The sequence below is a fragment of the Pongo abelii genome, chromosome 11 (assembly GCF_028885655.2).
Source record: "Pongo abelii isolate AG06213 chromosome 11, NHGRI_mPonAbe1-v2.0_pri, whole genome shotgun sequence".
In the NCBI taxonomy this organism is placed as follows: Eukaryota; Metazoa; Chordata; class Mammalia; order Primates; family Hominidae; genus Pongo; species Pongo abelii.
This window is the reverse complement of record NC_071996.2, coordinates 105,455,631-105,478,335: the sequence shown is the minus strand read 5'-3', so window position 1 is coordinate 105,478,335 and position 22,705 is coordinate 105,455,631. Positions and strand designations below refer to the sequence as shown.

The following is a 22,705-nucleotide window of genomic DNA, read 5'->3' as shown; positions in this document are numbered from 1 at the left end:
TATCTTAGGTGTGGGTTGAGGTTAACCAGATGAAATAGAACTAACTGGGCTCAGAATGGAACTTTTTTTTTTTTCTTAAGAGACAGGGTCCCACTCTGTCACCCAGGCTGCAGTGCAGTGGCACCATCATAGCTCAGTGCAGCCTGGAAGTCTTAGGCTCAAGTGATCCTCCTGCTTCAGCCTCCTGAGTAGCTGGGATTACAGGCACACCCCACCATGCCTGGCTAATTTAAAAATTTTTTTATAAAGATGGGTTTCCACTATGTTGCCTAGGATGGTCTCAAACTCCTGGCCTCAAGCAAGCCTCCCGCCTCAGCCTGTCAAAGTGCTGGGATTACATGCATGAGCCACCGTGCCTGGCCCCTAGAACTTTATTAAAAAGGGAAGTTTCTCCTTTTCTTTCACCACCTCCCAACTTACTTTTTAGTTTTCTTCTAGCTTTAAGGCCTGGGTGTTTGTAGGAACTGGAAATAAGAGTAAACCCATGGTCTGGAAATGTTGTGTGTCCACTGCAGGCTGCTGGCTTCCTTACGGAGTTCTTGATAGAAATGAAGATGTTTCTCCAAAGCAGCTTTTTGCCTAAGGAGACAACCCCACCCCCAATTCCAATAATGATTAAGCACCCTAGAAATTGTCCTTATAAGCCAGCAAGATAACTTTAGATCTGAATAATTATCAGTTAGACTTTGGGCTGTTGATCTTGGATTTTAGTGGAAGATCATACTCTTCATTTAGTAAATTTACATACAAGGTTTGGAGTACCATGAGCCTCCTACTGAAAAAGTAAAAGGAAAGGCATAATTCACAGTTCTTACATTGCTGGAAAGGATTCCCTCATTTAAGAGATGAGGAAACGGGCCAGGTGCAGTGGCTCATGCCTGCAATCCCAGCACTTTGGGAGGTAGAGGCGGGCAGATAGGCCAGGTGTTTGAGATCAGCCTGAGCAACATGGTGAAACCCTGTCTCTACTAAAAATACAAAAACTGCGGCGGCAGCGCCACTCAGGCATTGGGTGACACTAGACAGATGGACTGTCACATGACATGAAGTGGCTCTGAACAGGAAGAGGACGGAAAAGATAACCGTCCCCAACACCGAGACGAACCGGACCAGCAGCCACCATGAACAGCAAAGGTCAATATCCAACACAGCCAACCTAGCCTGTGCAGCCTCCTGGGAATCCAGTATACCCTCAGACCTTGCATCTTTCTCAGGCTCCACCCTATACTGATGCTCCAACTGCCTACTCAGAGCTCTATCATCCAAGCTTTGTGCACCCAGGGGCTGCCACAGTCCCCACCACGTCGGCCACATTTCCTGGAGCCTCTCTGTATCTTCCCATGGCCCAGTCTGTGGCTGTTGGGTCTTTAGGTTCCACAATCCCCATGGCTTATTACCCAGTTGGTCCCATCTATCCACCTGGCTCCACAGTGCTGGTGGAAGGAGGGTATGATGCAGATGCCAGATTTGGAGCTGGGGCTACTGCTGGCAACATTCCTCCTCCACCTCCTGGATGCCCTCCCAGTGCTGCTCAGCTTGCAGTCATGCAGGGAGCCAACGTCCTCGTAACTCAGTGGAATGGGAACTTCTTCATGGATGGATCAGATGGTGGCTACACCATCTGGTGAGGAACCAAGTCCACCTTTGTGCCGGGAAAGACATCACATACCTTCAGCACTTCTCACAATGTAACTGCTGTAGTCATATTAACCTGAAGTTGCAGTTTAGACACATGTTGTTGGGATGTCTTTCTGGTGCCCTAACTTTCAGGCACTTTTCAAATTTAATAAGGAACCATGTAATGGTACCAGTACCTCGCTAAAGCATTTTGAAGTAGGGGAGGTATCCATTCGTAAAATGAATGTGGGTGAAGCTGCTCTAAGGATCTTCCTTTAATTTCTCTGGAGTAACACTGTGCCATACTGGTCTTTGCTGTTAGTAATAAAACATCAAATTAGGTTTGGAGGGAACTTATATCTTCCTAAGAATTAAAGTTACCAAATTACAGCCAGGCGCAGTGGCTCACGCCTGTAATCTCAGCATTGGGAAGTTGAGGCAGGCAGATCACCTGAGGTCGGGAGTTCGAGACAAGCCTGATCAACATGGAGAAACCCCGTCTCTACTGAAAATACAAAATTAGCTGGGCATAGTGGTGCATGCCTGTAATCCCAGCTACTCGGGAGGCTGAGGCAGGAGAATTGCTTGAACCTGGCAGGTGGAGGTTGCGGTGAGCTGAGATCGCACCATTGCACTCCAGCCTGGGCAACAAGAGCAAAACTCTGTCACCAAAAAAAAAAAAAAAAAAAAAAGTTCCAAAATTATTCTGATTGGTCTTTAATCTCCTTTAAGTCTTTGATTTATATTACTTGTTATAAATGGAACTCATTAGTGTGTGCCTTTTCCTTTACATCTCTTGCCCCATCCATCCCATCTCCAACCCTAGTCTTCCATTTCCTCCCGCCAGTCTCCATTTAATCAATGGTGCAGGACCGAAAGCCAGTCAATTTCCTTCTTTCCTTGCACTTCTCCCCACTTGTCATCTTTTAACTAGTCTTTCATAAGGATCCTCTGAAACCCCCTCTGTGCCCCAAGCACAGATCCCATTACTTCTGCTTTCGTATTTCCTCAGGCAAAAGTGCAGGGTGCCTTTTGGGCCCTCCTCATAGGTTGTCTCTGCATACACGAACCTATCCCAAATTTATTTTGGTGCCAGAAAAACTGAGCTATGTTTAAACAAAGATATCATGCAGACTGTACTGTGAACAAAAGTTGGTTTAAAATATGAGAGGTGGCTGGGCGCAGTGGCTCACGCCTGTAATCCCAACACTTTGGGAGACCGAGGTGGGCGAATCACGAGGTCAAGAGATCGAGACCATCCTGGCCAACATGGTGAAACCCCATCTCTACTAAAAATACAAAAATTAGCGGGCGTGGTGGCATGCACCTGTAATCCCAGCTACTCAGGAAACTGAGGCAGGAGAATCACCTGAACCCGGGAGGCAGAGGTTGCAGTGAGCCGAGATTGCACCACTGCACTCCAGCTTGGCAACAGAGGGAGACTCCGTCTCAAAAAAAAAAGTTATGAGGGGCAAGGAGGAAGATGCATTTCAAAAGCCTGATTAATGGTTTAGAGCCAAATTAAGAGAAGTTTTCAGATCAAAAATTGGTTACCATTTTTTGTCAGGGAGTCTGATGCAGCCATTCATTTGGCTCCCCAAAATTCCTGGACTGGGTTAATAGGGTCATATTGTGAATGCCTCACTACAAAATGACTTGAGTCCAGTGAAATCTCATTAGGGTTAAGAATATTTCAGGGATCCTTAATGTTTTGATTTTTGTTTTCTGAAATTGGATTTTATTTTATCTTATAATTTCAGTTCATCTAAATTGTGAGTTCTGTACATGTGATGTTTGTACCGTTGACTGTTCTGGAAATTCAGCATTGTATGTCTCTCTCTACACTGTAGTGCAGTTAACCTGTGGAATTTTTATGCTAAAAATGTAGAATAAAGACTATTTTGAAGATTTAAAAATAAAAAAATAAAAAATACAAATATAAAAACTAGCCAGCATGGTGGCGTGTGCCTGTACTCTCAGCTACTTGGGAGGCTGAGGCACAAATCCCTTGAATCTGAGAGGTGGAGGCTGCAGTAAGCCGACATTGTGCCACTGTACTCCAGCCTGGGCAACAGAGTGAGACTCTGTCTCAAAAAAAGGGGAGTGGGGTGAGGAAACGGGCCAGAGAAGTTAAAGTACCTGGGCCAATGTCACACAGTGAAGATGAAATAAAGCCAGTTGGTATCAAATTCTCCTGAGTCTTGGTAGAGTGAGGCTCTTCCCCTCATTCCTTTAGTTATTTGGTTTTCTGCTTTCAGCTACTTGGACTAGCCTTATAAATTGCCCAGATTTCCCTTGGATGACCGTCAGTTTTCTTCTTGTGTGGAAAGTTGGAACTCTCAATAGTTTGCCTGTGGTCTCAATATTTAGAAAGCTAAAATTCTGCTTCTATGGTACATGGAATACATAATTTTCAAATGGAGTCAGGGCTTTCCTAATGATCCATTTTGTAATTCACCTAACAGCTGAGGAAAGTCCAGAGAAGGAAGAACTCAAGGTTAGTAGACAACCTTGAAATTGAGTTGCACTGGCTGCCTTCTCTTTTTGGTCCCCTAAAGAGTATTTATCATCTTATATTCAGCTTAAGTTGTGGACAAATATCAAGGGGAAAAGTATTTACAGTTAATGTTAGAGTCACATGGTTTTCGGGCTTGTGCCTCTTTACCCTTCAACTTTGGTGGTTCTAAAGAGGGACGAGTATTAGTTGCTTTCACTAAGGAAGGGAAGTTCATGATGTAGCAACTATAGAGGACCTAGCTTTTAAAGAGTCAATTGAAATACATACCTCAGTTTTTATTATCAGAAAGATGCAATGATAATCACTATTGTAGGAGAATAAAGGGGGAAAATTCCCCTGGTCCCAGATGACTTTGATTCTGTGCTTTTTCTTTTAACAAGGCCCTCATGTTAGATCTGGTCTTGGCCCACATCCCTAACTTCGTCTGGAAGTATTCTTTGCCCTTCGTCCACTTCATTCCATCCATACTGTCTTTTATTCTTCCAACATGCCAGTCTCATTTCTTTCTTTCTTTGTATTTACTGTTTACTTGTGGAATATTTTTCTCTCAGATGGTTATGTGGCTCTTTGTTATTCAAGTTTCACCATATATGACACCTCTTTTGAGAGGTCTTGCCCTGGCTAGCCAATTAAAATTAGCCACTTGCAATCCTATCACATCGTTTTTTTTTTTTTTTTGAGACAGAGCCTTGCTCTTGTCGCCCGGGCTAGAGTGCAATGGCACGATCTCGGCTCATTGCAACCTCCACCTCCTAGTTTCAAGCAATTCTTCTGTCTCAGCCTCCTGAGTAGCTGGAATGACAGGTGCCCGCCACCATGCCTAGCTACTTTTTGTATTTTCAGTAGAGATGAGGTTTCACCATGTTGACCAGGCTGGTCTCAAACTCCTAACCTCAGGTGATCCACCCGCCTCAGCCTCCCAAAGTGCTAGGATTACAGGTGTGAGCCACCGCACCCGGCAGCCCCTGCCTTTTTTTTTTTTTTAAGACAGTCTTGCTCTGTCACCCAGACTGGAATGTGGTGACTTGATCTTGGCTCACTGCAGTCTTGACCTCCCAGGTTCAAGCGATCCTCCTGCCTCAGCCTCCCAGGTAGCTGGGACCACAGGCATTCACCACCACACCTGGCTAATTTTTTGATTTTTTTTGTAGGGATGGGGGTTTCACTTAGTTGCCTAGGCTGGTCTTGAACTCCTGAGCTCAAGCGATTCTCTCTTCTTGGTCTCCCAAAGTGCTGGAATTAACATGTGTGAGCCACTGTGCCCGGTGTCCTATCACATCTTTAAATTTTTTCTGCATAGCATTTATTGCTAGCTTTAAAAAATATTTGTTTAGAGTCTGTCCCCACTCCTACCCCTAGAATGTAAATGTGATGGGAAGAGAGACCTTCTCTGTCTTGCTTACTCCTGAATTCCTAGTGTCTAGAACAGTGTTTGGCACATAACAGGCACTCAGTAGGTATCAAGGAAGGCAGTGGGTTCGAAATCAGGGGGTCTTAGATCTGGTCCTGGCATTGTCCCTAAGTCACTGTTTGTCTGTAATCAAGATCCTTTCCCTCTTTGGGACTTGCTTTTTTCATCTATAAACTAGGGGATTGAGGTAGATATCTCTAAACTGCCTTGTAGATTCATTACAACTTCTTTAAGCCATAGAGGAATCCTTGACATTTGCAGCAAAAGAATCCCTCTATGCCTTTCAGTCTTCCAAACCATGCTGGGGGTGGGGGGACTTTTCTTGTCTAAAGGCAGTGCAAGGCTAGCACTAGCACTGGACAGTGAAGCCCTTGAACCATCCCCCTATGGCAACTGTTGCCCAAATATCCAGTACCTGGCTTGTTCCTGGGCTTGTTTCGTGGCTTCTTCCAGAGCCAGTCTTGCTGCTTCCTCTTCCTTTTGCCTCCTCTCCTCTGCCTCCAGCCGAGCCTTCTCTTCTGCTTCCTGTTTCCGCCGCTGGTACGCCAGTCGTTCCTCTTCAGCCATTTCCATCAGGTGTTTTTGTTCTTCTGCTAACTGCATTTCCAATTCCTCTTGCCTTTGCTTCTCTGCCTCTGCAGAATAGAAAAGAGGGTGGGCTCAGCAGGGATCATTTTTGGGGAAAACAATTTTCGGATCCAACTTTCAAATCTGTGATTCTGAAGGGCTCCCCGTGAGAAATTTTGCAGTTGACCTGCTAGCAGGCTGCCAGATCCTCTCTGGGGAGTACCTTGGGGATTAATTTACTAATTTAAGAGTCCTTTATTAATACAAAGCCTTGGGGAAGAATTTTTCCAGAGCCCAGTGTGTTTATGTGGTGGTATGAAGCTGGGTTGGGGAGCGGTGTCAGATCAGGGTCTAGAGAAACTTGGTGCTTCCTGGCCGGGCGTGGTGGCTTATGCCTGTAATCCCAGCACTTTGGGAGGCCGAGGCGGGCGGATCACGAGGTCAGGAGATTGACACCATCCTGGCTAACACGGCGAAACCCCGTCTCTACTAAAAATACAAAAAAATTAGCTGGGCGTGGTGGCGGGCGCCTGTAGTCCCAGCTATTCGAGAGGCCGAGGCAGGAGAATGGCGTGAACCCGGGAGGCGGAGCTTGCAGTGAACCGAGATTGCGCTACTGCACTCCAGCCTTGGCAACAGAGCGAGACTCTGTCTCAAAAAATAAGAAACTTGGTGCTTCCTCCGCTGGACTGACCAGTCTACAGCCAGAACAGGGAAGTAGCCACAGTTTTGTCTGCTAAAATTTCTATCTCTTTCTCAAAGGTGAAGCTGGACCCAGCAATCCCACTACTAGGTATATATCCAAAGGAGAGGAGATGAGCATGTTGAGGAGATACTTGCACCCGTGTGTTTATTGCTGCACTCTTCACAATAGCCAAGATACAGAATCAATATAAATGTCCATCAATAGATGAGTGGATAAAGATAATGTGGTATATATACACGATGGAACACTACTTAGCCATAAAAAGAATGAAATTCTGTCTTTTACGACAATGTGAATGATCCTGGGAGGACTTACATTAAGTGAAATAAGCCAGGCATAGAAAAATAAATAAAACATTTTTACTCATGTGAAAGCGAAAAACATTGATCTCCTGGAAATAGAGAATAGAATAGTGGTTACTAGAGGCAGGGAAGGGTAGGGGGTTGGTGGGGGTGGGTAGGGAGAGGTTGGTTAAAGACTACTAAATTACAGCTGGATAGAAGGAGTAAGTTCTACTGTTCTACAGCACTGTAGGTGACTGTAACAATAACTTATATTTTCAAATAGCTACAAGAGTGCAGTTTTTTTTTCTTTTTTCTTTTTTCTTTTTTTTAGACAGAGTCTTGCTCTTGTCACCCAGGTTGGAGTGCAGTGGCACTATCTCAGCTCACTGCAACCTCCGCCTCCTGGGTTCAAACGATTCTCCTGCCTCAGCCTCCCAAGTAGTAGTTGGGACTACAGGCGCACACCACTACACCCAGCTAATTTTTGTATTTTTAGTAGAGATGGGGTTCTGCCATGTTGGCCAGGCTGGTCTTGAACTCCTGACCTCAGGTGATCCACCTGCCTAGGCCTCCCAAAGTGCTGGGATTACAGGTGTGAGCTACCACACCCGGCTAGAAGAGTGGATTTTGAATGTTCCCAACACAAATGATGAATGTTTGACTTGATGGATATGATAATTACCCCAATTTGATAATTACATATCGTATATGTGCCAAACGATCACGCTGTACTCTGTAAATATGTACAATTATTGTATGTCAATTAAAAATAACTAATAATTGGGCTGAGCACGGTGGCTCACACCTGTAATCCCAGCACTTTGGGAGGCCGAGGCAGGCAGATCATGAGGTCAGGAGTTCGAGACCAGCCTGGCCAACATAGTGAAACCCCAGCTCTACTAAAAATACAAAAAATTATCTGTGCATGGTGGTGAGCGCCTGTAATCCCAGCTACTGGGAAGGCTGAGGCAGGAGAACTGCTTGAACCCAGGAGGCAGAGGTTGCAATAAGCTGAGATCACGTCATTGTGCTCCAGCCCAGGCAACAGTGTGAGACTCTGACTCAAAAAAACAAAAACAAAAACAAATAAACAAAAAACTAATAATTTTTAAACAAAGGCTGGCAAGATTCCACACATCAGCACCTGAAAGTCTGCCCTGAAGTTATCCAGATGTTTGTGGCTGTTTCCATCTGCTCGGGAAGGAAGCAAAGGGTAGGGCTGTGTCTCCAATTTAGGTAGCTCTTGAGCAATGCCGAAAGGGCAAACGGAAGGGCAGGATCCCAGTTCAGGAGATTGTTGGATTGAGAACGGGACTCTGGAGTCATTTCCACAAGCAAGTCATTACTTTCTTATTTAAATCTATATTAACACATTATAGTCATACATAATCACTTTGAAAAAAATAGTTTATATATTATTTAGAGTGCTTAACACACTAACGCCTAGGATAGGAATAAATGAACACTCACGGTTGGATAAAAATGTTTCTGCCCCAAGTAGAAGAGAGATGCAAAGAGCTCAAGAACCCCCTCACCGGCCCTCTCGGCTTCCTCCTGCTGCTTTTTTCTCTGTAGTTCTCGCAGTTTCCTCCGAAACTCCTCTTGCTGTTGCCGGGCTCTCTCCTGGGCTGCTTTCAACCGGAGCTGCTGCTTTCTCTCTTCCTCCTCCTGCCGCTGCTGTTCTTCTTGGAGTCTCTGTTTCCTCAAGCTGAGAAAACCCAAGATGGTCAGGGAAATGGCAGAAAACACTGAGGCATCCTTGTGAGATGAGCCAACAGACAGTGCCCATGCGGGAGGCTCTGCAGCCCACAGGCCATAGGGAGCATCCTATTCCCAGGAGACTCAGTTTTCCAAGGGAAGCCAGGATTGAAGAGCAAAGAGCCCAGCGGGCTTGAAACCAGAAGCCTAGAAGTTTCAGTACACAGCTCTGTGCTCTGGGGCAGGCGTCTTAAGTTCATTTTTCATGCTTATGGATTTCAAAACTCCTGCCTCACAGGGTTGTGAAGATTAAATTGCAGTTGAGGCCTGTGAAAGGGCCTAGCACAGTGCAGACAACAAAGTGCAGGGGCTTGACAAATGTTTGCTGGACTGAATCTCAGAGCCTTCCCAAGAAGATCTCAGGGTCATTAATGTGAGTAACCCTCACATGGGGTTGTAAACTTGAAAGAGAGTGACATTCAGCAGAGTGTACCAATGCACATGGTTGAGACGCTACAGCTTATCTCTGGTGAGTGTTGTTCCTAGGAGAACTGAGGATAGAGAAAAATGACACATGCTATTTTAACTTCAGGGCATGAGCCTCAGAACCAAACATTGCCCCTAGTGGGAAGGTCAACCACTGCCTTTTTCTTCTGCTTCCTAATATGGCCGTAGTCTCTTTGGCTTGCCCGACCTACCGGATCTCTTCTGTACGTCTCTGCTGCTCCAGCTCCAGCTCCTCCTCCATCTTTTTTGCTCTTTCCAGCTGCTCCTGCTTCAGCTGCCTTTGCTCTTCCTGCTCCCTTCTCTTCTTCTCCACCTCCAGCCACCTCATCTCGGCTCTTTCTGCTCGAAGCCTGTCCCAGGAAGCCTTCTCCTGCTCTCTCTTAGTGAGGAGGGCCTAAGAAACCAGACTGTTCTCAGTGCAATAAACAGATGGGTCTGTCTCAGCAGTGAGCCCTTCTCCACCCCAGACAGTGTTGTCTCTAATCAAAGATGGAATCATAAAACAGACTCCACACTGCCCACAGCTGCATAGACTCAGCCGCCACCAGCTCGGACTTTTGGGTCTGATTGACCTGGATTCAACTCTGTCTCTTACTTGCTTTGGGATTTAGGGATCACAACTTAAACTTCCCGATATTGTCTTCCTCATGGTACTGTTGCCAGGATTAGCTGAAATAATGAAAGTGCCAACATAATGTGCAGTACATGGTAGGTTCTAGAGTTCTCAACCCTGGCTGCACTTTAGAATCACCCAAGGAGCTTTCAAAAATTACTTGTGGCTGGGTGCAGCAGTTCCTGCCTGTAATCCCAGCATTTTGGGAGGCTGAAGTGGGAGGATTGCTTGGGCCCAGGGGTTCAAGGTAACAAGTCACCTATGATCATGCCACTGCACTCCTGGGTGGAAAAGCAAGACTCTGTCTCAAAAATATAAAAAGAAGGCGCCGGGCGTGGTGGCTCATGCCTGTAATCCCAGCACTTTGGGAGGCTGAGGTGGGCAGATCACCTGAGGTCAGGAGTTCCAGGCCAGCATGGCCAACATGGTGAAACCCCATCTCTACTAAAAATACAAAAATTAGCCAAGCATGATGGCATGTATATAAATACAAACAATATATAAATACAAAAATATAAAAACAAAACTACTTGAGGCCAAGCCTCTACCCAGACCAATGAAAATCTCTAGGTGGAAGGCCTCAGTTGTTAAATAGTTTCTTGAGTGATTCTAACATGAAGCCAGAGCTGGGAACCACAGGTTCTAGATAGAAGCCATTTTACCAGCCGGGTGCAGTGGCTCACACCTGTAATCCCAGGACTTTGGGAGGCCGAGGTGGGCGGATCACTTGAGGTCGGGAGTTCGAGACCAGCCTGACCAACATGGAGAAACCCTGTCTCTACTAAAAATACAAAATTAGCCAGGTATGGTAGCACGTGGCTGTAATGCTAGCTACTCGGGAGGCTGAGGCAGGAGAATTGCTTGAACCCGGGAGGCGGAGGTTGTGGTGAGCCAAGATTGCACCATTGCACTCCAGCCTGGGCAACAAGAGTGAAGCTCCCTCTTAAAAAAAAAAAAAAAAAAAAAAAAGAAGCCATTTTACCAGGGGCAATCTTAGGTATAGATGGGTCAGATTCATATTTAATCCCATAGAAACTCACCTTTCCAATGGAAGGTTGTTCTTTCAGTTTATATGAAGGTTGTCATAGCTTTCTTTTTCTCCCTAGTGCCTCTTCCTCAGAAATATGCCTATGAAGGGAACCTTGAGAGGCAAGCCTTCCAGGAACTCTGTGTATCCAGCTTAGAGAAAAACCTCCTTGCTTTTTAGCCTTTGCAGAGGCAGCATAGTACTATGGATTGACAATAAATCTAAGAAATGCTGATGATCCCGCAGGTTCAGAAAAGTTCTGCCCATAGGTTAAAATTTTTATCTGTTGTGCAGAGCCGAATTGTGTGATCTAGGCAGCTGGGAGGGACTGAGAACTATAAAGGAAAATCTTCCTGGAATCCTTTTTGGAAGACCATGAGCCATAAAATAACTAAATAGATAATAATTTAAAATGGTGACAAGAGTCCTGAAGTTGGAGTCAAAGGACCTAAGCTTAAGTCTTGGCTCTAGCACTCAATAGTTGTGCAATTTCTGGCAACCTGCATTTAACTCTTTCTAGTTTCTATTTCTGGATCTGCAAAATGGGGCTAATCATACCTGGCTCACAAGTGTGGTTGTAAAGGTTAATGTAACATATGTGAGTTTAACTGTAGTGGCTTAGCTGTGTGTGCATTTGTAGTGTTTAAAGCTACTTTTTAATTTTTTTATATAAGATGTCAAAATGAAGTTCAGTACCTTAGTCTCAGTGGAAGAAATAGTAATTTATTCCAACAGCAGAGGAAAAATTGGCCATTTTGGTCTTACTGACAGATGATGTTTCTATATGGTATTCTTTTTTAGTTAATTGCAGGGATTTTCTTTTTTCTTTTCTTTCTTTTTTTTTTTTTTGGTTAGAAATAGAGTCTTGTTGTGTTGCTCAGGCTGGAGTGTAGTGGCATAATCATAGCTCACTGCAGCCTCAAACTCCTGATCTCAAGCAATGCTCCTGCCTTGGCCTCCCAAAGTGCTGGGTTTACAGGCATGCGCCACTGCATCTGGCCTAATTGCAGCAATTTTCAAAGGTAATTTTTCCTTACACTCAGTTTTTCTCTTCAGACCTCCACATTAGAAGCAAGGTCCCTGGAACAAAGTGACTCTTACATGTTGTGGTGTTTTTTTTTTTTTTTTTAGATGGCGTCTCTCTCTGTCACCCAGGTTGGAGTGTAGTGGCGTGATCTTGGCTCACTGCAACCTCTGCCTCCCGGGTTCAAGCAATTCTCCTGCCTCAGCCTCCCAAGTAGCTGGGATTACAGGCGCACACCACCATGCCTGGCTAATTTTTGTATTTTTAGTAGAGACGGGGTTTCCCTATGTTGGCCAGGCTGGTCTCGAACTCCTGACCTCGTGATCCACCCTCGTCAGCTTCCCAAAGTGCTGGGATTACAGGCGTGAACTACCATGCCTGGCCCAAAAGCACCTTGTAAAAGCAGGTATATGTGTACAGGCTGCCTCTCTCTGTTCCAGCTGCATACCGCAGAAACGCAGATTAGGAAAGCAGGAATTTCCACAGCCTTTGGGAGGCAAGTAATAGATGAGCCCTAGCCTGAGTCAGGGAAATATGCTTGGCTCTGACAGTCAGTACCCACCTTTCCCTGTAACCATGAGTCCTGCACCTCTCAGAGATGGTGCTGTGATCATTTCTTATTCTTTAAAGGGTGGATACTTGCCCTGGCAATGTGGGGTCCTCACAGAATGCATCATCACTTCAGAGGGGCTTTGCTACCCCTGCATCTTTGATCAGGTCTGGCTTCTTACTAGGGTCAGAAGGTACCAAAGTAGAACAATAAGACCATTAGGTGGTCGAGCTGTTTTAGTAAGTGCAATATAATTAGGGGCAGCTTTCCCACCTCTGCAGTCGTGCCAAGTGAGAACAGAACTTCCTCTGTCAAGCTGAGGACATCAGACTCTACCTTGGAAGGGTCCTCACAGCTTCTCTCTTCTTTAGATTCCATGTTGCCAGTGACAGTTGCAATCTGGGAGGGTGATGATCTTCCATCTAGAGAAACTTGGCTCTCCTGGGCATCATATTTGGGAGAAAGCCAAGGGTCCTCTACAAAGGACTCTGAGGTGAAGGAACCTCTATTTGAGGTGTCTTCTGTTTCCTCATAGTTGACATCAGGCCCACTCAACTCTGCTGCTATCTCCAAATTTCTTTCCTTCTGTGTCCTTTTCCTTTGGGGTCTTGTTTTTTTTTCTATTTTTTTTTTAGCTTTTGAGTCCTTTGACTTTCCTGGGGGAGAACAATTGGGGATAGAGATATAGCTGAGTTAACTTGATGTGATTGCTAGACATCCTTTTTAGTAACTTTTTTTTTTTTTGAGACAGGGTCTTGCTCTGTCGCCCAAGCTGGAGTGCAGTGGCACAATCATGGCTCACTGCAGCCTCGAACTCCTGGGCTTGTGATCCTCCCACCTCGGCTTCCCGAGTAGCTGGGACTGCAGGCACACCACCATGTCTGGCTAATTTTTGTATTTTTGTAGAAACAGGGTTTTGCCATGTTGCCCAGGCTAGTCTCAAATCCCTGAGCTCAAGCAATCTGCCCACCTCAGCCTCCCAAAGTGATGGGATTACAGGTGTGAGCCACCGTGCCTGGCCCCTTTTTAGTAACTTTTATAAGTTAGCATGCAATGGGATCACCTGGGGTGCAGATTCCTGAGCCCCAGCCCCAGAATCTGGTTCAGTGGGAATCTGCATTGTAACGAAGACCCCAAGTGTTTTGGGAAGAGTAGTTCACACACCACCGTTTGAGAAACTACCGTATCCTCTTTGGATCAACTGACATTCAGCAGTCTTGCTATTAAATAAGTTCAATTTCAGCCGGGTGTGGTGGCTCACACCTGTAATCCCAGCATTTTGGGAGGCTGAGGCGGGCAGAAGTTAGGAGTTTGGCCAATATGGTGAAACCCTGTCTCTACTAAAAATACAAAAATTAGCTGGGCGTGGTGGTGGGTGCCTATAATCCCAGCTACTCGGGAGGCTGAGGCAGAAGAATTGCTTGAACCCAGGAGGTGGAGGTTGCAGTGAGCCGAGATCGTGCCACTGCACTCCAGCCTGGGTGACAGAGTGAGACTCTGTCTCAAAAAAAAAAAAAAAAAAGTTCTATTTCACTCTGACTTATGGTGGGGGCAGGACCGTCCAGAGGGTAGGCTTGTACACACAGCTGGAAAGTCATGCCTTGAGAGTCTGGCTTGAGGTTGCAGCTTTGTAACCTGGCAAATTTCAGCCTTCCGTACTCTAAGGACCCTTCCTTCGCTTCACCTTTGGTGGGGGCACCACAAGTATTTCCTTTGCCTAATTCCGCCAATGCTACCCAAGTCATGGGCTACAAAAATGTAAACTCAGCAAGAGATGAGCAAGCAAATCTCAAAAATAACTTTCGCTCAGGAGCGTATCCATTGTTGTCCTTTCTGGCAGCACTGGATTTGTTTGGAGGGTCTTCTGAATCATGTGGGCAGTAAAGGATGGGTGTAAGTTTTAGGCTAAAGAAAGTCTTCAGAAGCAAAGGAATCCGAGTTCCTGGTCAGGTTCAACATAGGGAACCAAGACAGAAACCATAGCTTGGAGGATCATTCAACACTTGTGGCATCCTTCCCCTTCCCAAATGCTCTCACTACCCAATACTCTGATTATGTGATATAGTTATTATTTTATGGAGGCAGTGGCAATAGAATCTGTTGGGAGTCAAATAGGAAAGGACAAGCCCTGGGTCTACCACTTTACTGTCTGATCTACTTGATATTATGTAAGTCACCCAACCTTGCTCAGCCTCAGTTGCTACATGAATATAGTAATAACACTTCCTTCATGGAGATGTTGTGAGGATTTAATGATATCACATATACAGAGTCCTAATAGAGTAGGTATTCAGTAAATAGGTGCTGTTATTATTATAATTTCCTTTCTTGGTGATCACAGGCCTCTAGGCTCCCCGTTTTCCTGTATCTCTGTCTATTAAGATACTGATATGACATAAGGCTGCAACACCATCTTGGCTGTAGTAGTCAAGAAGATTCAAAACAGAGAGTTTGTCCAGTAGGACCCATGCTAATTATCCATACCACCTCCCGACCCCTAACAGAAGTCTTCTCCAGGTTGTTACTTGCAGGCACACTCTCTTACCAATGGCAGCCTCTGCTTCCCCGTAGACCTTTCCTTCTCTCTCCCTTTTGGGTCCTTTGGTTTTGTCTTTCTTGGGTCTTTCCTTTCTCTTGGCCTCGTTAATCAAATCCCTCTCCTAAAGGTGAAAAATCAAGGAAGGGGACCATGATATGTACAGGAAATGAAAAAATCCATCAAAGAAGATTATGTTGAACAAGGTGACACGCTGGCTTAGAATGGAATTTGTGTGGGTTCCAGGTAAAGCAGAAGAGTGAATCTTAGAGAATGCAGAGCCGATGGGGAGATTCAAAGGTTCAGCCTTTGATGTAAAACTGCTAGAAATAATTTCATAAGAGGAAAGAGGAAGAAAAAACACTTATGGTCTGCCTCCTTTCTTAGATTCTAAATCATGATCTCCAGAGCTGGATCAAAGGGAAACAGTTTTCACCTTTGATAGATTGGTGTTGCCATGATTAATGGTTAACTATTCTAAATCAAAGCCAGCTTTATTCACTGCAGAATTATTTGCTAACTTTCAGGAAACCTCAGGCAGATGACCACAACTATGTCAGTCTTCACCTTTCCCCATGGGCTAGAACAACACAGTGGTTCCTCCTAAGAGAGGATGGCAGAGTGGGGTCGTGACTACCCACTCAGTACCTTTGTAGGAATTAGAAATGGGGCCGGGTGCAGTGGCTCACGCCTGTAATCCCAGCACTTTGGGAAGCTGAGGCAGGTGGACCACTTGAGGTCAGGAGTTCGAGACCAGCCTGGCCAACATGGTGAAACCCCGGCTGTACTGAAAAAATACAAAAATTAGCTGGGAGTGGTGTCACATGCCTGTAATCCCAGCTACTCAGGAGGCTGAGGCAGGAGAATCACTTGAACCTGGGAGGTGGATGTTGCAGTAAGCTGAGACTGCATCACTGCACTCCAGCCTGGGCAACACAGTGAGACCGTGTCTCCAAAAAAAAAAAAAAAAAAAGGAATTAGAAATGATGTTCCGTCCTTCAGGAAGATGCAGCGTGCAGGGCTTGATAAGCAGACCACAGGCTGGACCTCAGTGCCCCCCTCATCTCCTTTATCGGGTGCCCTCATACAGTGAGCAATCTATACAACTGTACACGGTATCCTTGATGAGATCCAAGTAGGGCTTTCGGACCAAGCTTTTAGGGGTTTACACTCACATGACTGATGCTGGCTGATGTCTCCTGGCTAAACAGTCTTGGTTCAGCCTTCCCTTCTCTTTCTCTTGGAAGAAGAGATGTATACACAGCGCTCAACCTCTCGGGTGACTCAGGCCCGTATCCCAGAAGTCCTCTGTGTAGGTGGTGTACATCATAATCTCTGCCCCTTTGAAAAGAGCAAACCAACAGGACCAAACTAAAGAAAAATTCTGGTGGAAAGAAAGAGGGTAAGTGAGCCAACATCGAGCACCTGTTCTCTGCAGGCACTGTGCCTGACATTTGACATACTTAGTCAACTCTTTTTCTTCTGCATATCCCATGGTAAGGAAGATTAGAAAGATTGGTCTTCACTTTTGGGGTTTCCTCAGGATAAATCCTAAAATTTAGAGAGTGGGATAAATCATTTGCTCTTTGGGGTTGCATATTTATGCTTTTAATTGAATGGCATAGAATTATTTAACTGAAATTTCTTCTATCAAAGGATTAGCTGGAAAAAGAAAGTGACCTTTAAGAAAGATTGTGTTAGGAACATGTAACTACCCATTCATTCCTTTATGCCCTCTGAATTCTTTTTTTTTTTTTTTTGAGACGGAGTCTCGCTGTGTCGCCCAGGCTGGAGTACAATGGTGCGATCTGGGCTCACTTCAACCTCCACCTCCCGGGTTCTAGCGATTCTCCTGCCGCAGCCTCCCGAATAGCTGGGATTACAGGCGCCCACCACCACGTCCGGCTAATTTTTGTATTTTAGTAGAGATGGGGTTTCACCATGTTAGTCAGGCTGGTCTCAAACTCCTGACCTTAGATGATCCACCAGCCTCAGCCTCCCAAAGTGCTGAGATTACAGGCATGAGCCACCATGCCTGGCTACATGACCTCTGAATTCTATCCTTGATCAAATTCAGCCACTAAAAGGTCATGCGCTGTGTTGGTTTTATCCATTGTAGAATTGCTGTCAGTCACTGTTTGCCCTGAGGATAACTGACTTATGCCCTCTGGGTAAAAAGGGCACTGAAAAGCAGCCACATGGATTGCAGCAATATCAGTTACTGTGTGCCTGCTCTGTGCCAGGTCTGGTTCTGGGCATTTTATTTTTTTTAGCTAAATGAGTATTCTCTTTACTGTGCTCTGCTAGCACAGGGCCTTACTGTAGAAACTTGAGAAATATTTGTTGAATGAGGTGAATGGAATTTCCTGTAAATATATGAGACTTTAAATCATTCAGTGTCACTCTATAAAAGCCTATACGAGAAGTCTCCTTTAGAATTTAGTGCTTGGAAAACCTTTCATTTCCCCGAGGAATAGGTACGCTGCAAATGAGAACCACAAACCTGATTGTTTTGCTCTTTTTTTTTTTTCAGAAATCTCTATGTCAGGAATCCCTCTGTCAAGCCTGAAATTAAGTCACAAAGGCTATGATGACTTTTGTGAAAAGTTTGTGTTTTTTTCTCCTGATTTAAAAAAATTTTTGTGTTTTTTGGTGGGGGTGGTTGTCACAAGCATTTAAAATACATTGTGAGAAAAGATCAGGTATAAAATTCTAAAAATGGTGTTCCTCTGGTGGCTGTCTCATTCATCCAAGTGCCTTTCCCCCTTTATTCCTGGGGAACACGAAACCTTTTTGACCCAGGAGGGAATCCTTACATCCCTGGGCAGGTGACAGCAGGTTCTCAAGTCATCGAGGTTTTTGGGAAGTCACAATAGGCTGTAGTTCCAGATGGAGGCAGAGAGGCCACACCAGCTGCCACTTTCAAAGTAGCTTAAGTCAAAACACTACGTCTGACTGGCTGGGCTCACAGTAAGCACGTAAGTACAGTACACGGGAAGCACTCAATACGGGCTAGCAATTATTATTAATATTGGTGTTAAGATTATTAGCATTATTTATTTTACTCAGAGCTGACTGAATGCTGAGGGGAGAAACCCAGGTTGAAGTGATAGATTTCAGCTTTCTAGGCATCTCTGTAGATCTCAGATTGGACAAATGGAAAGAGCTGTTCCCACAGGGTTAGAGTTAACTTCACTCTTTACCCAACCAGCCAAATAAATATGATTTAGGTAGGAAACACATCACAATATAATCATCCCCAAGAATCTTTGTTTCTTAGACAACCGTTTAATTTTGGCTGTTAGAGCATACTGTCAGCTGAGAACTCCCATGCCTGTCTGAAAAAAAACAGATTAAACCAATTAAAAATACAAACAAAAGCAGAGAGGCCCATGTTATTACAACTTTGAACACTTACACCTTTTGCACAATATCTGCTTCTGGGGTCTGGATGTGCTCAATCCGGGAAGCCCTGAGAGAGTCAAGGGTCATACTTCTTGGCTCTGGGTCTGTGAAAACAGAGTATCAGTCAATAAAGGACAACAGGCAATTATCCTAGGAGGAGATCAGACATGGAAAAACATCTACCTGGTGAGTAGCCAAAGGCATGCAGATTAGAACAATGACGTATGCTATACCCAGAAAATTAGCAAATACTTCAGAAACCAGGGCTGACACATGGCAAGTAACATTAAAATTAGTATTAAAATATCCTTTGGGAAAGTGATATGACAGTATGTATCAGCAATCAGAAAAATGTTCTAGCCTTTGATCAGGAATCTCACTCCTGGTATTTATCATAAGGAAAGAATTCAAAAGAAGAAACAAACTTTTTGTACCAACTTACTTCTTATTACATTTTTTTTTTTTTTTTGAGACGGAGTCTCGCTCTGTTGCCCAGGCTGGAGTGCAGTGGCGTGATCTCGGGTCAGTGCACCCTCTGTCTCCTGGGTTCAAGTGATTCTCCTACCTCAGCCTCCCGAGTAGCTGGAACTGCAGGTGTGTGCCACCACACCCGGCTAATTTTTATGTTTTTAGTAGAGATGGGGTTTCACCATATTGGCCAGGCTGGTCTTGAACTCCTGACCTCGTGATCCACCCACCTCGGCCTCCCAAAGTGCTGGGATTACAGGTGTGAACCACTGCGCCCAGCCAACATTACTATTAATCATGAAAAATTAGAAACAGCTCAACAAGGGAGACTGGGGAAGTAATTTATGATACATTAACTTGACATTTAAAATTATGGTTAAAAAGATAAATAAGCAATATGGAAAAACTGATATGACAAGTAAAAATATAAACTACAGAATAGTGTGTCAGAACTCTATAAAATCTGGATGGATATGAACTGGAAAACAGAAAAAGGAAATAATAGATAAAATTGGGAGGTTTAGGTGTGTTTACATTTTTTCTTAAAGGTTATAACATTGAAAAGCAAGTTGATTTTAAAAAACAAATGTTAGGCTCACGCCTGTAATCTCAGCACTTTGGGCGGCCAAGGCAGGCAGATCACCTGGGGTCGGGAGTTGGAGACCAGCCTGGCTAACATGGTGAAACTCCATCTCTACTAAAAATACAAAATTAGCTGGGTGTGGTGGTGGTGCATGCCTGTGATCCCTGCTACTCGGGAGGCCGAGGCAGGAGAATAGCTTGAACCTGGGAGGTGGAGGTTGCAGTAAGCCTAGACAGCACCACTGCACTCCAGTGAGCACCACTGCACACCAGTGGAGCATCACTGCACTCCAGTGAGACTCTGTCTCAAAAAAAATAAATAAAATAAAATAAAATTAAAAAAACCCCCAAAAACCCCCCAAAAAACAAATGTTAACTTTTTTTTTTTGAGACAGAGTCTTGCTCTGTCGCCCCGGCTGGAGTGCAGTGGCACAGTCCCGGCTCACTGCAACCTCAGCTTCTTGGGCTCAACCAATCCTCCCCACCTCAGTCTCACAAGTGGCCAGGACCACAGGTGCACACCACTATACTCGGCTAATTTTTTCTATTTTTCGTATAGATGGGGTCTCACTATGTTGCCTAGGCTGGTCTCGAACTTCTGGGCTCAAGCAATCCGCCCGCCTCAGCTTCCAAAAGTGCTGGGATCACGGGCATGAAGCACCATGCCTGGCCAAAAAAACAAATGTTATCTTATGAGGATATGAGGAAGGGTTACACAGGCCACACAGCTAGTGCTCTTTGCTGGGTGCTCTGAAGACCATGTTGGGCTACTCTTTTAGAATGAAGAGTCTCCAGACCAAGACTTCATATTGGAATAGTCTACATCTTGTTTTAGTTACTTTAAATAATTTTTTGATTATGGAAGATACATTTTATTGCAGAAAAATTGGAAAACACAAAAAAATCATAAAGAAGAAGAAACAAAACCCCCACAGTCAACTCATAACTATTAGAATGACTAAAATTAAAGACTGACTGTACTGAGATTTGACAATGATGTGGAGGAACTGGAACTCTCATCTACTGCTGTTTGGAATGTAAAATGGTACAACCACCAAAGAAAATAATTTGGCAGTTTTTTAAAAAGTTAAATATATACCTGCCGTACCATCCAACTATCCTACCCCTAGGTATTTTACCCAAGATAAATGAAAGAAATGAAAGCATAAATCCATACAAAGACTTGTACACAGATGTTCACAGCAGTTTTATTTGTAATGGTCAAAACTGAAACAGCTCAAATGTCCATCAACAGATAAACAGATAAACTGGTATATATATACAATACAATACAACTCAGCAGTAAAAGGGAATGAACTATTGATATACCTGGCAATATGGATGAATCTCAAAATAATTATGTTGAGTGAAAGAAATCATTCGAAAAAGTACATATGGCTGGCTGGGTGCAGGGGCTCATGCCTGTAATCTCAGCACTTTTGGGGGGCTGAGGCAAGCAGATCATCTGAGGTTGGGAGTTCGAGACCAGCCTGACCAACATGGAGAAACTCCATCTCTAGTAAAAATACAAAATTAGCTGGGCGTGGTGGTGCAAGCCTGTAATCCCAGCTACTCGGGAGGCTGAGGCAGAATGGCTTGAACCCGGGAGGCGGAGGTTGCAGTGAACTGAGATCGCGCCATTGCACTTCAGCCTGGGCAACAACGGCGAAACTCCATCTCAAAAAAAAAAAAAAAAAAAAGAATAAAGAAAAAAAAGTACATATGGCATGATTCCATTTATATAAAATTCTAGAAAATGCAAACTAATCTGTAGTGACAGAAAGCACATCAGTGGTTGTCTGGGGATGAAGGAGGCTGGAATAGGGGAGGTATGAGGAAATTTTGGGAGTGATGAATATTGTATTTCGATTGTGGTGATGGTTTCATGGGAATTGTACAATTTGAAAAGGTCTAATTTATTGTATGTCAATTATCCCTTGATAAAGCTGCTTTAAAAAAGTAGCAAGAGATATGTTAATACAAGGAAAGTGTCTAAACTAGTGCCAGCACACGGTAAAAACAAACAAGAACCAAAAAAATCTCACTATGCTCTCTCACTCTACCCATATACAACTACTGCAAATATTTTGGTGTATTTGCTTTCATGTATATATAATGAATATCATATTTCCATATAATTGATTAGTGTATATTCAATTTTAATCTACGTTTATATTACAACTTTCCCATATAATTAAATATTCTTAATTTTTTTTTTTATTCTTAGAGACAGGGTCTCGCTCTGTTGCTCAGGGTGGAGTGCAGTGGCATGATCACAGCTCACTGTAACTTTGAACTCCTGGGCTCAAGGGACCTCCCACCTCAGCCTCCTGAATAGCTGAGGCTACAGGTGTACACCACCACACCCAGCTAATGTTTTAAAATTTTTCTTTTTGTAGAGACAGGGTCTTGTCATGTTGCTCAGGCAAGTCTCAAACTCTTGGCCTCAAGCAATTCTCCTGCCTCAACTTCCCAAAGTGTTGACATGACAGGCATAAGCTGCCACGCCTGGCCTAAATGTTCTTAAAAATGATTTTAGGCTAGATGTGGTAGCTTATGTCTATAATCCCAGGACTTTGGGAGGCTGAGGCAGGCAGATCGCTTGAGCATAGGAGTTTGAGACCAGCCTGGGCAGCATGGTGAGATCCTGTCTCTACAAAAAATAGAAAAATCAGCTGGGCATGGTGGCATAAGCCTGTCATCCCAGCTACTCAGGGGGCTGAGGTGGGAGGATTGCTTGAGCTTGGGAGATCAAAGCTGCCGTGAGCTGTGATGGCACCACTGCACTCCAGCCTGAAAGACAGAGTGGGACCCTGTCTTAAGAAAAATTTTTAATAGCAGCACAGTATGTTATCGTATGAATGTACCATAAGTGAGTTAACCAAATATGTAATTTTAAAAATTCATATTGCTTCTATTTTTTATAACCATAAAGAACTTTGCATAGAATATCCTTGAAAGGAATTTTTATTTTGTTTTGTTTCTGAGACAGTCTCGCTCTGTTGCCCAGGCCGGAGTGCAGTGGTCCAATCTTGGCTCACTACAACCTCCACCTCCTGGGTTCGATTCTCATCCCTCAGCCTCCTGAGCAGCAGGGATTACACGCATGCACCACCATGCCCAGCTAATTTTTTGTATTTTTAGTAGAGACTGGGTTTTGCTATGTTGGCCAGGCTGGTCTTAAACCCTGGC

The 22,705-nt window shown here is 44.4% G+C and overlaps 1 protein-coding gene and 1 pseudogene across 1 annotated transcript in view; one reads left to right on the top strand and one right to left on the bottom strand.

The window, feature by feature from the left end:
• Positions 1-22,705, bottom strand: part of KIAA2012 (KIAA2012 ortholog) — a 134,700-nt gene that overhangs the window by 3,157 nt on the left and 108,838 nt on the right. The window contains exons 16-23 of the mRNA XM_054549668.2: positions 18,477-18,567; positions 16,234-16,399; positions 15,068-15,182; positions 12,859-13,178; positions 9,500-9,702; positions 8,639-8,811; positions 5,962-6,181; positions 421-579 (exon numbers count right to left, since the gene is read on the bottom strand). Coding sequence (XP_054405643.1) covers positions 441-579; positions 5,962-6,181; positions 8,639-8,811; positions 9,500-9,702; positions 12,859-13,178; positions 15,068-15,182; positions 16,234-16,399; positions 18,477-18,567 — 1,427 coding nt within the window. The 3' untranslated portion in view covers positions 421-440. The remainder of the gene's footprint in view (positions 1-420; positions 580-5,961; positions 6,182-8,638; positions 8,812-9,499; positions 9,703-12,858; positions 13,179-15,067; positions 15,183-16,233; positions 16,400-18,476; positions 18,568-22,705) is intronic.
• LOC100936964 (DAZ-associated protein 2-like) lies at positions 1,107-1,628 on the top strand (annotated as a pseudogene).